Source organism: Ctenocephalides felis, unplaced genomic scaffold (genome assembly GCF_003426905.1).
Source record: "Ctenocephalides felis isolate EL2017-DRISC unplaced genomic scaffold, ASM342690v1 CF-g0.4_SCAFFOLD_03572, whole genome shotgun sequence".
Taxonomy (NCBI): Eukaryota; Metazoa; Arthropoda; class Insecta; order Siphonaptera; family Pulicidae; genus Ctenocephalides; species Ctenocephalides felis.
In genome coordinates this window covers 20,972,498-20,990,181 of record NW_020539726.1, presented here as the reverse complement: position 1 = coordinate 20,990,181, position 17,684 = coordinate 20,972,498, and the positions used below count along the sequence as shown (strand labels likewise).

Below are 17,684 nucleotides of genomic sequence, written 5' to 3'. Positions count from 1 at the left end.
TATCGAATTACCTTCGTTAACGTTCTGTATAGGGTTTCTACATAAAGTCCTCTGCTAAATGTTGGGATACTCAATATGAGCATCGAAGATTAACGCCCACGATAGTATAATACCCTTACAACAATATTACATAAAAAAACAACATGATAATGGAAGTGCTTATGTTACCATTTGGATAATAGTTCTAATATAGTGAGTAAATGCTGGCTATTGTCACGCCAAATTAGGTCTTTTGTAGACTGGATGTCAAGAGAAAGTCATAAATTTGGATAAAAGTTGGATTATTGTATTATTGCATGATGGTAGAATAGCCTTGCTTGATGGTAGAATAGCCCTGTTGTAAGCAGCTAAAGCTCTTGCTTAAAAATACATTTTTTCTCTTCCAGAATTTCAGAATTGTCTTCAGAACAACTTACGGTATCATTATGAAAAATGATAATAAAAGTGCAACAGCCTAGTATTATTTAAAAAAAGTTGCAATACCCCAAGAAAAATTTAAGAGTTAGGGAAGAGTTACAGGTATTGCACCTTTATTGGTTAGGATCTTAGTTTATCAAAATTGTTAGATGATGATTCCTGGTTTTTAAATTAAACTTTTCACTTATTATGAAATGTGATCTTAACGATTAGTTACATTTAATATCACATTTCGCTGAGGTCAAACAGACACCATATAAGTTAAGCCCGTCAGTTTAATGCGAATTTAACATATGCCTTGTTTATCGTAGATTAAGATTTATATGGAAGGTACTACCATGTGTTCCCATTAAAGTTAAGTGCTGTAAATACTCTAATAAAATATGTGCTGTTGATGGTTTAATAGTGTAATTAGTTTGCTGTAATATTGTGCAGTTTTCAAGCAAACTAGCCCGGATTAATATGTGTGATGACATAAATATTAGACGGAGGAAATATTTATATTAACTTGTATATATGAGACTAAAATTAATATAGTCATGTGATAAATACGTTTTATAAATGGCTATCCAAGCGGTTGTTTCATCTCTATGTGATGATCTTGGTATTGCAATTTCATAATGTTGATGTTTTTTTTTATTGGCGCTGTAATACTGGGTAAGGGCTATTTTCACTTGGTCACATATTGCTATTTATATTTCCAAGTAAAAACAGAAGTCACTACTGCTTGACATCAGGTTGTTCAAAAAGAACCTAGAACAAACCTAAAACCCATTTTTGTAACCACTTATCTACGGGGATTCCAATGAGTCATTACAATTTCTGTAATACTGATAAACTTTTTATTGGTGCTGCAATGCTGGGTAAAGGCTATATTCACTTGGTCACATATTGCTTATTAATTTCCAAGTGAAAACCGAAGTCACTACTGCTTGATATCAGGTTGCCGTAGGCCAACCTGAAAGTGATTGAAAACCCATTTCTCTAACCACTAATCTATGGGGATCCCAATGAATTATTACAATTTCTGTAATACAGATGAATTTTTTATTGGTGCTGCAATACAATGCAATGGTAAGGGCTATTTTTACTTGGTGACATATTGCTATTTATATTTCCAAGTGAAAACCGATGTCGTTACTGCTTGACATCAGGTTGTCCGAGGCGATCCTAGAACAGACTAAAAACCGATTTCTCTGACCACTAATCTACGGGGAGCCCTATGAGTTATTACAATTTCTGTAAAACTGATCAATATTTTATTGGTGCTGCAATTCTGGGTAAGGGTAATTTTCACTTGGTCACATATTGCTATTTATATTTCCAAGTGAAATAACGATGTCACTACTGCTTGACATCAGGTTATCTGAAGTGACAATCTGATGTCAAGCTATAACTGACCAAAACCCATTTCTCTAACCACTAATCTACGGGGGAGCCCGATAAATTCATCTTGCACTTAAAAGTTTCCATTTATCTTTATGAACCTAACTTTTTGTCTGCTTTTTTATGTATTTCTCATATAATGAAGTACTTTATATAAACAAGAGCAATGTGCATTACAATAAACAAATCTTACTTTATTAATCAATCATTTGATTTTCCTTAAGAAAATACATCCAAATAGACTTCTCTTTCACATAACCAATGCAGTTTATCACCAGAAGTTAGAGGTTAATCAATAGTTTAAGGTTGCCAGAATAGATTGTGTGTCTATAATTATATTCTGAATCATATTTTTAGATTACAATGCTTTTAGTGATTGATTAGTCCTTGGAATCGGATTTGTTATGTCAATAAATGTCTGCAGCAATCAGGTAAAAAAAACTTCCACGGTTACAAAAAATCAAATGTTTCTCCATGCTTTATCTCAATATGACGTCAGTATATCAAGGTTTATATACTCCCACACAATATAAGAGAGAAATTCGTAATCTTCCTCAGCGTTGTCGCAATGTACGTAGTTCGGTTGCTCTATTGAAAGAAACAGAACAGAAACGCTCGTAGCATACGACACGCAAACACAATAAACTAATGCCGAGCTGGTACGTGCTACAAGTGAAACGAGGAAAAACTCTACTAAAGTCAGTAGACAAGTCGGCTAGTAGTGTATAGTGGATTATGAAGATGGACTGCAGCGAATCAGAATCACCATTCGCGTTTAATGGCTCGAAAAGACAACGAACGACGGAACAGATAGAAATGAATTCGCATTTAAAATACATTAAACGCGGCCGAAAGTCGTCAAGTTTAAGTTATGGAATGGAAGTTCCTCAGCTGACCTAGTATTTCTGACAAAAATCAATGGAAAATTGTAATACTAGACGCTTGTGCCAAAAGTGTATTTATGTAAAACATAACAACAAAACTTCAAAATTATTATCACAATTCTCTAATTGTAGTTATTGATGTGAGTCGAGATAGAGTCTAGCATGACGTCATCACATACAATGATCTCCGTTGTAAATTGGCCAATAGCCCTAATGTTGTCACTGTTGTGATCATTGCATTTGAGATAACAAAATTCAGAAAGCTTTTAAATAATTTTGTCAATTGCCAATAGCCCTAAAGTTGTCACTATTGTGATCATTGCATTTGAGATAACAAAATTCAGTAAGCTTTCAAATGAATTTATCAATTGTAAAGTAATAGCTTGTTATTGAATTCCATGTTTGTTTCATAAGGTACCAGTCGTAGTGCTTTGTTTTGTGTAGTCTGTAGTTTCCCTAGCTTTCATTACTACTACACATTTAACAAATATGCCAATTAATTGTGATACAAAGAAAAAAGTTTAATAATTTTCTTAAAATTCTCGCAATTATCTAATTTTTGGTTATTAATACGTATTCACTTCCACGATATTAGTTAGCATTGGGTGTTTGCTATAGCAAACGATATCCGGTGAAAATTGGACGAAAAACTCTAATGTTGTGACTCTTATATTTGAGATAAAATTATCTAACGAGTTTCCAAATGCGTTTGTCAATTGCCAAGTAATATCTTGTGATTGGCTTCCGTGATTTTTTCAATATGTACCAGGCGTTGTGCTTTATTTTGTGTAGTCTGTAGTTTCCTCTAGCTTGCATTACTACTGCACATTAATTGTGATACAAAGAAAAAAGTTTAATAATTTTCTTGAAAATGTCGAATTTATCTACTAATTTAAATGTCGAATTTATCTAATAATTTATTTTGTGTAGTTTGTAGTTTCCTCTAGCTTGCATGACTACTGCACATTAATTGTGATACAAAGAAAAAAGTGTAATCATTTTCTTGAAAATGTCGAATTTATCTACTTTATGGTTATTGATACGTATTCACTTCCACTATATAGCTTAGCATTGTGTGTTTGCTATACCAAATGATATCCGATGAAAATTGGATAAGAACTCTGATGGTGTCACAGATGTGATTCTTGTATTTGAGATGAAAATTCTCGGTGAGCTTTAAAATGCATTTATCAATCGACAAGTAATACCTTATTATTAGCTTTAGTGATTTTTGAATGGGTACCAGTCGTAATGCTTCGTCGAAGACGTGAAAACAAATGCACTATAATTTTTTAGATTTGATGATGTACTTTTATAAATTATATGGAACACTTTTGTAGTCGGTGCATGCTTATGCTACTTAAGGTTTTACACTACATTACTAAACATTTAAATAATATGACATTTATTAATGATAAAAAGAAAAAAAGTTTGATAATTTTTTTAAAAAATTACAATTTTTCACTTATGGCTATTGAAGAATGTCTACTTCCATGATGTAGGTTGTTGTCACTGTTGTCATCCTTGTACAAATTAAAAACCATAACTTTTTTTAGATTTTGTGCTGTATTTTTATAAATTATATGAAGCGCTTCAAAGATAGTTGATACATGTCAAAAATAGTTGATAAGATATTGCGTTCTACACTGCATTACTATACATATAAATAATATGCCAAGTAATTGTAATAAAAAAGAAGATTCATAATTTTTTTAAAAATTGGAATTATTTATTTATTGGGTGTTTACCACACTAAATGATCTCCAGTAAAATTTGAGCAAGAGTTCTGATGTTGTCTCTGTTGTGATCCTTGCATTCGAGATAAAAATTCTCAGTGAGCTTTTGAATGCATTTGTCAATTGCCAAGTAATATTTTGTTATTGGTTTCTGTGATTTTTTTCATAGGTACTACTTGCAGTGCTTTGTTTTGTGTAGTCTGTATTTTCCAATTGTATAATTTAAGCCATAAAAGCTAACGATGTTAGATGGATTTTCTTAGTGTAACATATACATTATGTTACTCATAATTTGTTTGTTAAGTATGTGTTTTTTGTTTATTTAATTCAATTTTAATCTTTGTTATGTTGCAAGTTTCTATTTACACGAACAAATGTTTATCTCAGCAGATAGTTTATATTCTGTGCAAGAAACGTAAATCAAGCAGAACAAGACTGATTAAAATTTCTTCTTACATCTGTATGTTCAATCCTTAGGCAGAAAATACCGCATCCTCGTAGGAATTGTATATTCACGTAATCAAATTTTCTGAGCGAACGAGAATTGTTGTAGCGCAATGTTGCTTATTTCGCACAGCTCTGAGGATAATGCAGCTCACATATCGACCTGAATTATAGTAAATACTATCTTTATTACCACAAGCAATTTTTCTGCTTTCTCGGGCATCACTTCGAAAATCGTGCTGGCATAGAAAAACGCGGGCATTTTGTAATTGACTTCCGTTTGTCTGCCAATTTATACCGGTCGCCTTGTCATTTCCGCTTGTTTTATTCAGACTCTGGTATATTTGCTCGTTTCTTTTTATATATATCGTATTTTGTTTATTTTCTCGATTTGTTGGACGGTTCTACGTTCCTTACATCGCCGTCGTCGTTCTATAGATGTATGTGGTGGGTCGAGGTGTCTGCTATTGAAACATCCACACAGCGTCCGATGCTTTGAACGTTTTATTTCATCGTTATGTCTTATTTGCACCATGACTTGTTAAACAGAAAATACTACGTGATCTAGTCGCATCGGTACGAAATTTATTCCTTTAAGTTCCAGGTAAAGACACTTCCGTCGGGATAAATTCTTTCAAAATATTGTGTTTCAAAGGAATCCATTCGGTGGCGAAATATAGACTCGTTAAACAAATATCAACAACGCTAACGTACATGTTACGTTTTACAACTCACTTTACTGAATAAACGACACAATTATAAAGATAAAGTTGTATACTTTATTAATTTTTGGACAGATCGTTCAATAATACATCATTATCTCAACAATATACAATAATTTACTGTACCCTACTGTATACAATTTCAAATTATATAAAATAAGTTATAAGCTAACACTTACAAGGAGAACCTCAGGTTTACTTTTCTCGGATTTTGATGTGACTTTGCATGCTGATAGAGTTTATAGTCAAACCGAAGATCTTAAAATATTATAGGCCTGTAAGATGTGGTTCAATTTTAAAAATTAATTAAAGTTGCAAAAAATAGTCTGCGCGCAATACGTACGTGTATGTATAGTGTTAAAGCGCTTGCTCTTACTTTTTGCATTCGGTTTCATGGATAAGAGAGTTGAAAATGATTCAATCACAAAAATATTTATAATTATTGTATTGACTCATTTTATTTATTTCGCAAACCAATTTTAATATATTTACAATATTAAATTTTTAATTGTATAAAATAAATCATAAGCTAACACTTACAAGGGGAACCTCAGGTTTACTCTTCTGGGTTTTTGATGAAACTTTGCATGGTGATAGAGTTTATAGTCAAACCAGACACCTTAAAATATTATAGGCCTAGGAGAAGCTGTTTAATTTTAAAAATTAGTTAAAGTTGCGAAAAATAGACCGCGCGCAATACGTACGTGTATGTATATTGTTAAAGCGTTTGCTCTTACTTTTTGCATTCGAATTCATAGATAAGAGTTAAAAATGATCGGGTTCAAGTTAGTCAGGTAATATTTTTACTTATGTTTGAATAATTATATATTTATAATTATTGACTCATTTCATTTATTTTGCGAACAAGAATTGATTTATATATATTTGAAAGTAATTATTTTTAACATTTTGAATATTCTCTATAATAAAAAATGTGTAACAATCGAAAATAGAGCAAAATCATTAGTATATTTCTGATTATTTTGAAACAAATTCGCTTCACACTTGGCAGCCCGAAGCGGGTATCGATTCTAGGTCTTTTGACTGATTGAAATCCCATATCTCTAATCCACTGAGCCTGGTTAATAATTCACGTATGCACATATTTTTCTAATGTCCATCAGAACCCCTAAATCCGTCTTATCCGTTACATTCGTTTCAAATGCGAATGCTCCCTTTTGAATATTAATTCGATTCGGCATTTATTCGACCAATGACGCACGTGACCGCAAAATGTTGCGCATTTATTTTATATATAATCCTAGTTTAGTCCAAAACATGCCTTCGGAATAGAGGTGACAAATTATTTTGATAAAAATAATCGAAATTTTTCTGTTTTATTTTTCATTTGAATTTGAATATGGTAAGTAAAAATGAACCTTTCTGTTCCGGGTGGCATCCACATGGCTTTTTGAGTTCTATTTTTTCTTTTGTAATTTACAAGTGTAATATCAAACTTTTAAATTTATCGATAATTGACGAGCAAGATGTGGGCGACTCGCTGTTTCGTACAGCAGTGTCACTCTTGCTAAAAACAGTCTCGTTGCAAAAGGGATAATTTACCGTTATTCTCTTCTCAGCCTATGTTACACATATAACTAATCAATATAAAATTAGTATATGTATCATGTATTGCAAGGTATTGAATACATGATGTCAAAAGCGGAATTTTTTTATATTTTTAATAACTTAATTGAATTATCCATATGAAAAAGTTGTATGATACAAAAGTACGCACGATTGGATTATTGCTATCAATGGCACGAATCAATAAACTGTATGAATAAGGTTTTTTGTTCCATTCAGTTTTGATATCGATATCAAAATATCATGACCATCCCTAGTCCGAATCGCGTGGAGTTTGTTTGGCAAAAAGACCTGGACGCTTTATACATACATCGGTTTTTGTAAACATGGGCTAGGATTAAGAGTTTAGTCCCTTTTCGACCCTTGTGTTTGTCTCGACGAAATGGGGCATAATTAAGCAACGGAAAACTTCATACGATACGTAATGAGGGAAATATATTTAGGTCCGTGTTCTATATTTGGACTTTGGAAAATATTAATATTATTAGCAGAGGACGATAATTCGAAAATGAAAAGCTACAGTTAAGCCCTTTCAAGTATTTATTTGACGGGAACGAAGTGGATACATATTTTTTTGTGGTCTTGCCCATGGGTAAGTCTTGAAAGCTATGGGATTTGAAGTAGAGGACCTAGGTTTTATACTTGCCTAGAGATTTGTAATGAATTCTATATACAATAACGATGTGTTATATGCTTATTATAGTATGTTATTAATCTAATATCATGTATTTCGGTCTGATAATTACTAGCTAATTATTAATTACATATGAAAAGCTAATTACCCTGCCTCAAAATTCGCAGCAGAAACAGAAATCTGGCGTTCCCATCTATTAGTTAACGATATTAGCCGCGGTAAAACATCAAATTAAGCTCTATGTACATTTTAACAATACATGCCCGAGGCCGCTCGACCATGTTCAAATATTTACACGCTTTGTATGTTCTATACTGACTGCACCAGGTTTTACGAGATGCAAGTCCAAAATGCTTTTGTTTCATATGACCGTGTTTACCTGCATGTTTCTACTGAACACTTTCTATTTAACTAAATCGGAACACTTACGATCTGTATGTTGAACACATATTGCGGTAATAACGGTCTCATGATGATTTATTTGGGAACAGGGTACACCGCCAATATCTCCAAAACGAGTAGAGTTGGGAATTTTCAAAAAACATTATTTGAAAGTAGAGGGAAAATGATGTATAACTAACCATGACCTCGATTCTTATGATGTTGCTATCTTGAGATAAGTGTCAATGTTTGAAAATCCATAACAAAAGTATTTTCTTTCATGTTTGTTTTTTTGGTTGTGAGCGCTGTTGTTTAGTTTACGAGACCTCAATATAATTTTTAAGTCTGCGTTAATTAATTACTACATAAGATGTATTGTTAATTTTAGGTTAGTTTCAACGGTTTTTTATATAACTCATATAAAAGATTACATGTGGGTGAGGTAAAACGCACCATAAGAACCTTTATGCTGACAAAGGTGTAAATAATAAAAAAATAGTAAACAAAAGTTTAAAGGGACGTATTCTGCCATGAAATAGACCAATGTTATGGTAAGGTTTGGTTTGGTACTAAATCTGACAAAAGCCATGTGGTTTCTGTGCAGTCAGGCGTTTAAGATAGAAAACCTAACCTAGAAAACGCACAAATATCAAAAGTACGATGTTATGATAATTAGATCTTTCTGATATGGTTTAATAACATATGAGTGAAGTTGCATTTCATGTGAAAAACGCCTGATCGTATAGCAAATACATGTCATTTTAACAGTATTCAGTACCATTTGTATGAAGAGTGCCACGTAACATAGCCTTGCCATAACATTGATTGATGACAAAATCGGCCCATAAATTAAGCAAAAAAACAGTTTTACAAAAAATATATTAAATTAATAGTTATTCCAACTTTGCTGATGAATATTTGACGAGATACCAGATCAAGGTTATATACAGTATTATCTTTGTCAAAAATGTGCACATGAAATTTATAGTTTGCACTGGCTTAGTAATGTAGCTATTATATCATAAAATTCCTCAAATATAAAAAATAAGACATTGGATCTATTTGCCCCCTGGCTGTCCCATTTTACCCCGCCTATGGGATAAAAACGGGCAGATGATACATTTTGAAAAAATAGTTTAATAACATATTTCTATATTTTAATTGGGAATTTTGCCGACGGTGTCTCGTATTCTTGAAGCCATGAATAGAAAGGCTTTTGAAAAGGTTTGGCACTCTTTTGACTACTATATAATATCAAAACTACTTTTCCAAACTTCTTTAATATCTTAAGCTCATATTTGCTTAAAATAAAATTTAGAATCAATATAGAATGCAGGGTACCACAGGGCAGTGTGCCAAGCCCAGTGCTTTATCTCCTTTTTACAAGCGAATATGCCCACAGATGATCTTCTAATCATATGCACTTACGCCGATGACATAGCTATAATTTCATGGAATTCTTGTATGCACCATTTATATGTGGTCATTAGAAATGTTAAATAATTTAAATAATTTTTGATGATTTTTGATAAACATTTTTTTATCATAAAATTTAACGCCTTACAATTTTTCCCAGATTTGGAAATCAACGTCGCTCAAATGACCTAATAACAAATTGTTCAAGTTAATCAACATTTTCATTGACCACATATAAATAGAGCACCCTGTACGATTTTGTTTGATACGAATTATGTGTTTGCGATTTGGCCAAATTGGATCTTTGTGCCCCGCCCTAGCCTGTATTTCAATGTATATTATAAGGCAGACTGAAGTAAATAGAGTAACTAATTTCTATTTGTGCCTATAAATAAATAATTTTTTCCTATTATTAACTTTATTATCTCTTATTTCTGTTCTACGTCAGCAGTCTATTTCTTCAAAGTAGAAAAACGGTCACGAAATGGTAACCGATGCAATATCACGCACACGTCTTTCTCACGATGCTGTGTACTAAATCCTTTTCACATAATAATGCGAAAACTCGCAAAGTCACATGACATATAAAAATATATAAAAAATAACACAGTGTACGACTCAAACAGCACACAAAAGACAAAACCTTATGAGTACCGCTTTGCGAATAAAAAGTAGCAAGAATCCAGGGTAATACACGAAAGCTTTGAAATAATATGGATATATTCGTAGCAGTTCTTCATAATGGGAACAAGCAGCGAAGAAATGTCAGAAGGGTTGCCAGAAAGGTTTATAAATATTTAAGACTGCTCATACCCATACACAAGATAAATATTTCTTAAATCTCCATTAAGAAAATTATGCTCGTGTAAGACACTTTCGATTTGAAATATGATAATCACAACGTGTCAAGGGAAATTAATAGCATATTACATAGTAATTGCATAGTATAAAGACACGACAAAAATCAAATATTGCACAATCAAAAAATTCCTTTCTCTTTTTTATCAATATCCATACAGGCGTTCATCAAAATTGTCAATATTTTCCATCATCTACCTATCTGCCATATGAGAAATTCAAAGAACTCTAGCAAATCAATTTTGCTGTCGATATATGTCTGTCAAAAGTTCAAAAGTGAAGAGCAGGCAAATAGCTATTCTAATTGGAAATATGCATATATCATAGGAATTTTATTGTTGTACAATAGCAATTGCAGCCGTGGTACACAGTCACCCACACGCACGGTTGAAGAATATGATGTAAATATTGTATGCGGGGCCTAATAAAGGTAGTCAGATTACCTTTGTAAAGTTATAAAGCTTTTTTTTTAAAAAAAAAAGAATTTTAATTTAATAATATTGGTTTGATGATTATGAAAAATTCCAAAATCTATTCCAATGTTTGAACTCATTATAAAATTTATTTGCATCACAAATATGTGTTATTTTCAATTATAATTAGTTGAAATAATATTATGAATGAAGTGAAACATTCACTGAAAATTAGATATATTTTCCTTACCTCAATTCAAATTTTTTTATAAATTTAGCTTTCCATAATATTATTTTCTGATTGGTAAATAAAGCTTTATCCAGATGATTATATTGTATTTAAAATAATAACGATAATACATCAATTTATTTTGCAAATTACATAGATGATAAAGTAAAATTAATAATGAATGACTTTGCATATTATCTCAATTTATACTTTTCATCTTTAAATAATGATGTCTCTGAAGTCTTAATTTTAGATACAAAATAAGTTTGTATGTCACTTATAATAACTTCCTTGTGAGATAAATAATGTACAAAAAAACTATTATAAATCAGATGAAAATTGCCAGATTCCAAGATTTACAGTAAATCTACTTTTGTATATACAATTACAATTACAAACTGTGATTGACGAATATATTCGTCATGGAGCAGTGACAATTTTTTGTGTATTGACGAGCATAGTCATGCATATAAAATAGTGTCGATTTATATTTAAAATGCAATTTAACAAAAATACAAAACTAGTGGTGCATGGCACTGTGTATTAAGGCAAATTGATGGAACTTTCTGTACCGTAATGAGATATTCGAGGAATATTAAATGTTTTTAAATAGATAATTATAAATACTGTAACTTTTATTATTCGTATTTTATAGACAAAATATAAGAGCTTATAATCTGGTCGACTACGTTTATATATGTTTGCATGGAAAATAAATAAATAAACTTAATCAATCGGATTTAAAGTGAAGGACATTGTAAAATATTACATTAGAATTATATAAAATGAACTGCAAAGTTAAAATTATTACTGAATTTCAAAAATTTTACTCAGAATTAAGATTAAAATCTGAATCATTATCGAAATTTAAAAAAATGTAAACTACAACTGCTAGCTGGTTAAAAAATGTGTCTTAGTATCTACTTAGTTCGTTTACACGTTTACTATTACAGTCGACCATAGATTTGGGATAGTAAGGGAAGTCAACAATTTATTTTTTCCAAGTACTGTATACTAAAAAATTCCAAAGCATTCTAATATTCGTTTATGTAGTTAGTAATTTGACTTTAGCTTTAAAAAAGTAAAATATCACGATGGTATTTTTGTAAATTTTAATTAATTAGACAATCAGGATACATATCATGTTAATGTTATGTATGGCGTTTATTGGACTCCTTCAATGAAGAGATCTTTTGCTAGAATGTATCTAGAGCTGTCTATATAAGAATTTATTGATGAAAACGCATTTCTGCGTTCATAGCCACATAATGCAAAAAATACACTATATTTATTTATACTATTATATATACATATGTATAAAAAAACTTGTCTCAGTTCAGTAAACCCAATTTATCATTTGACTTTTAAATATCTTCTACAACTTATCATCAGCCCTTTCGTTAACCGCCAACTAGTATCCTACATGACATGCCTTTTCGTATTTTCAATAAAAGATTACTTGTAGCGCACGCTTTGTTTTGTAATATTCATGGCAATACGGAAAATGGCAATTTCTCGACGTGGTTATGACAGGCACGTACGTAGGTACCGCTCCGGGAACTCCGGCAGCTCCGGGAACGACTCACCTCAACTGCCTAGAAAGACCGACAAAGCGCGGGAAAAATGATAGAAAGAAATTTTCATTAGCCGAGTGCATGCTTGTTTTATATCGGCTTGTTTTTCCGAACAACTGAGGCAAAATCTGATTTTTGTTTGACGAACGACCGGTTGTGTTTTTTATACGCTTTTATAAAATATACCTTCGTTGACTGAACGACTGAACTGTGTGTAAAATGAATTTTCATGCGAGTATGCGGTTATGGGAATTAAAATTATGAAGGACAAAGGATAGAGTAGTTGAATGTCGTGGCAACTGGATGTTGACGTAGGGATTATGGAAATTACATATGTATGAGTTTAGCTGGGTTTATGTAAACCGACTTTTGTTTTTGAATTAATATTTTAATTATTTTTATAGAATAGAGAGGCATGAAGTTGAATACGAAACTCAGAAACAAATATATAATGTTAAAAAAATTCATCAACTCTTATTACTGTAAAAAATCTTGCTTTATTCTCTATTTAATCTTTCATAATAAGACTCAATGTTTCTTGAAATGCATTTATTACAAATAAAATAAATATACAACTTCAGTTTGCATTTTTCAGGGGCACATTTTTTTGCAAAATATAACCATAACCATATATCATTTATATGAAGCAAAATAATACATAATTAGAGGTGTGATAACTAGTAATTTAATCTCTCGTATAATCTGGTAAAATTTTCTTTGTTAACTTATTTCACTTGATTATTTACTACTTTATTTCTGTTTACATCTTGCCGATATGTGGTGGATCTTTTTACCTCAATCACATGCAAGCATTTCTAGCGGTTATTAAAAAAGCTTCTGAAAATAACTGAAAAATAACAATACAATTTATAACATAACTGAACAATGTACTTATATTTAAAAATTATAGCGAGGGATCATAAACTAAATAACACTGCTCAAAACGAAAACAAAAAGAATACTTTTGTTACAAAATAGACCGCTTGTCTCTTGATAGCGACTGACAGTTTACACATCTTTTGGCCTCTACTTTAAAGTAGTATTGTCAAAAATACCATACTTTACTTGTTTTAAAAAAAACAGTGATGGGCTAGTTATTGTATATTTAAAAATTATATCCAGATGTCGTAAATGAAATAACACTGCTCAAAATGAAAAAAAGATCGTTATAAATGGACAATTTGGCCCGATAGGGCTGGTTACACAACCAGTACCCTCTACTTTAAAATAGTATTGCTAAAAGTGCCATACTTTACTTGTCTTCGAGATAACAGTGATGGACGAATTAATGTATATTTGAAAATTATATCCAGGTATCATAATCTAAATAACGCTGCTCAAAACGAAAACGAAAAGAATACTTTTGTTACAAAATTGGCAATATGGCCATTAAGGTTATCTCCTGTGGCGACTGGCTGTTTACACATCTTTTGCCCTTTACTTTAAAATAGTATTGTTAAAAATGCCACACTTCACTTGTTTTGAAGATGGAATAATCGTAAACTAAATAACACTGCTAAAACGTTAAGAATACTTCCGTTGCCTAATTGACAATATGCTTATTTCATGATAGCATCTTTTGCCACTACTTTAAAATAGTATTGTTAAAAATGCCTTACTTTACTTGCTTTCGAAACAATCGTGGTGGGGACCTTTTCATCCACTGACCATTGACCTTCTCTCCTCTCTCTACTCTATTGCATTTCTATAAATACATCTAATGCAACTCTTTTCTACCGAAGCAAAACTTTTGTAAACTTTAAATTAAATGATAAGCTAAATCAACGCCAATACGACCCGGAGTTGTTTCAAAACAAAATCTACCATACAAATTATTTTCCGGAAAGTGTCCTCGTACATAGTAGACATTCGCTCTATTTCTCTTCGTCTACATCGGTGGTTTTCTTTTTTCCTCAGCGGCTTCAAGAATCTCTAGTTCGATTTTTCCGGATTCTCGTTAGTTAATCCATCGCTTCGGTTCCGGTCTTTGCTCATTTATCACCGGAGCTTACAAGTCGGTATTCGGAGCAGGCGACATCGATCGCGTGTCTAGTCCCATGTGAAACCGGAGTTAAATTATTTGTATTGTGGAACACAATGGAGAATCTACACTTTATCATAGGGAATATTTATTAGATCACTTCACTGCTAATGAAAAACCACAGTACTTTCTGTACTGTCTTTGAAAATCAAATTTTCAAGATTAGGAAAATCTTTTTTTTAACTTCCCGTAGGGTAAGTTATAATAATCGCAAAAAAATCGAAAATGAAATTTTTTATATATCTTTACGTTTCAAAGGTTTTTGAACATTTTGGCATACCTTAAAAAATGGATGTAAGTGTGTGTGTATGTGTGTGCGTGTATGTGTGTGCGGATACAAATTTTCGTCGACGATTTCGGGAACATCGATCAACCGATTTGAATAATTCAAAAAACATACGATTTGTATTGATAAGGAGACGTGCTGCTTAGTTTTTGGCGAAGGCAGGTCTAGCCGTTCCGAAGATACGGGGCAAAAAGTGCCAAAAACGGTAACTCAGTTTTTAAGAGAACGTAGCGTCCGATTTTAATAACTCAAAAAGCATTTTACTTGTATTGACAAGATGAAGAACTGATTAAATTTTTGAGAAGGCAGGTCCAGCAGTTATGGACTCTCAATAAAAATAATTCAAAAAATGTCATTTAGCGGTCAAAAATGTTTATTGCACATATGTACATAAAATTCTATAAAATATAGAATATCATATAAAAATCAGATATTTTATGGAGATTTTAATAATGTATACACATTTTGTATATTTTTTTTTGGTTTCGTACCAAGATTTTTAATTAAGGTACCGAAAATTCCAGTAATTCGCCTTAAGGCACAATGCCATGCACCCCACTAGTTTATTATAAAGTTCAATTTGATTGAATCAGTCAATAAAACAATCCTGAATAAATTTTCTGACCACTTTAACCAAATAAGCAATCCCATGATAATATTCCTGCGTCGTCGGCCGTCCGTCGGCTTAAAAATAATTACAAATTCTTCCATTATTACGATACTACGTCCATAATTCAATAATAACATATCATTATGTTTAAATCAACTCTGGTCTTAAGTCATCTGACAAGTAATGATGAAATTTCCTCGTGATTATTTTTATAAACCGTACATAAATCAAAAATTTGATATCGGTGCGCGGGCATGGGAATTACAACGTATTCAATTTCATGACTTTGTAAAATACTGCTGATGGTAAAAATAATAAAACATTTCAGTTTTTATTTTTTTCTGCAGCTTTATTTGGGTGTGTTAAATTATAGCTATATATGCTAATTTATAATGAAACAATTTCTGAAATTAAATTTAATTTTGTATATTTTTTGTCTAATAATTTTAAATGACTTTCAATCTCAGTAAACAGATAACTATCTGCAAAACCAGTCTCAACTCAACAACTCTCCCTTTTTATAACGAGACTTGATGCAAAAACATATCCTGCATTTCAAAATTTTTGTCGGCGGTAGGAAAAGAAAAATTACCCAGAAAATGATATATAATTATCACAGTATCCTGTACGTGTTTCAGTGCAATTATATAGTGATATACGTTCGCTTTGTAAGACCATTTCATATCTTATCTACAAATTAGTACAAGAAATCATATAAATTACAACTCTGTCACTTGATTTATATAAGTAGGTACTTGCAGGAATTTAAAATATGACCAGGATTAAAATCACATAACTCAGATTTTTTTTCTTTTTTTTTCAGTCTTTCAGTCTTTCTTTCTTTCAGTCTTTCAGTCTTTCAGTCTTTCAGTCTTTCAGTCTTTCAGTCTTTCAGTCTTTCTTTCTTTCAGTCTTTCTTTCTTTCCGTCTTTCTTTCTTTCTGTCTTTCTTTCTATCTTTCTTTCTGTCTTTCTTTCTGTCTTTATTTCTGTCTTTCTTTCTGTCTTTCTTTCTGTCTTTCCTTCTGTCTTTTTTTCTGTCTTTTTTTCTGTCTTTCTGTCTGTCTTCCTGTCTGTCTTTCTGTCTGTCTTTCTGTCTGTCTTTCTGTCTGCCTTTCTGTCTTTCTATCTGTCTTTCTTTCTGTCTAAAATTTTCATAACTTGTGGTGGATGTTCTAAATTGCTCTAATTGTGAGTTATACTCCACCACAACCTTAATTTTTTTAATCGCAGGCTTGAATTTTCTATTAATTATCTAATGTTTCTTTTATATTTTCAGGATCGTCATGTTAAGCCTGGATACGACCGTGAACCTGAAGTTGATCCTTCGCAGGATTATCAACTTCTTCTAGGTTACGAGAATGCGACTCACACGGTCTTAAGATTTAAGAGACGTCTAGACACTTGCGACATTAGTCATGACATGCCGATCACGGTAAGTTATTAATTTAATAAATAGAATTATTTTTTATTGCTTGGGATTCTGAGAGCTACTGTCGCCATGAGAAAATACCTGATAATAACATGCCACAGCCAATTGTTTAAGGATTTTGTAATTTCTTGTTACTTTTTAGATTTTTTGCAAATCTTTCACTTTTAGTTTATTGAACTATGGATCGTGATTTATCTAATCTATCAAAGTATCAAATGTATATAACCACATTCTTCAGTTTTGCCGTTAATGTCTATTATTCAGCTAATCTAATTATTCAGAGTCATACCTCAGGCTTTACATAGATAGGACACTTATAAAGATCATAATTTTTGCTTCTGTAAAATTTACTTTACTATTCAGTCCATTTTTGTCTATATTCCATTATTCTAATCACTATAATTTCAAAATTGACTTATATAGATAGTTTTACTTATTATGGTAACTTTTATTTCAACTGCTCAGATAAATATAATAATTTCACCACTGTCTACTCTTGTTAGAGTCGTAATTATCTTGATGATATAGTATTAAATTAATTCTTTAATGAAATATAATTGATATAATTGATAAGGTCACAAAATGACTTGACAAACAATAAAAAAGAATTGTACTGATTGTGGTTCTATTTATGT

General features: G+C 31.5%; 1 protein-coding gene across 1 annotated transcript in view; it reads left to right on the top strand.

The window, feature by feature from the left end:
• The window catches only part of LOC113387656 (MOXD1 homolog 2-like), a 300,484-nt gene that overhangs the window by 188,765 nt on the left and 94,035 nt on the right, over positions 1-17,684 (top strand). Inside the window, exon 2 of the mRNA XM_026625014.1 lies at positions 16,897-17,052. Within this exon, the coding sequence (XP_026480799.1) occupies positions 16,897-17,052 (156 nt within the window). The remainder of the gene's footprint in view (positions 1-16,896; positions 17,053-17,684) is intronic.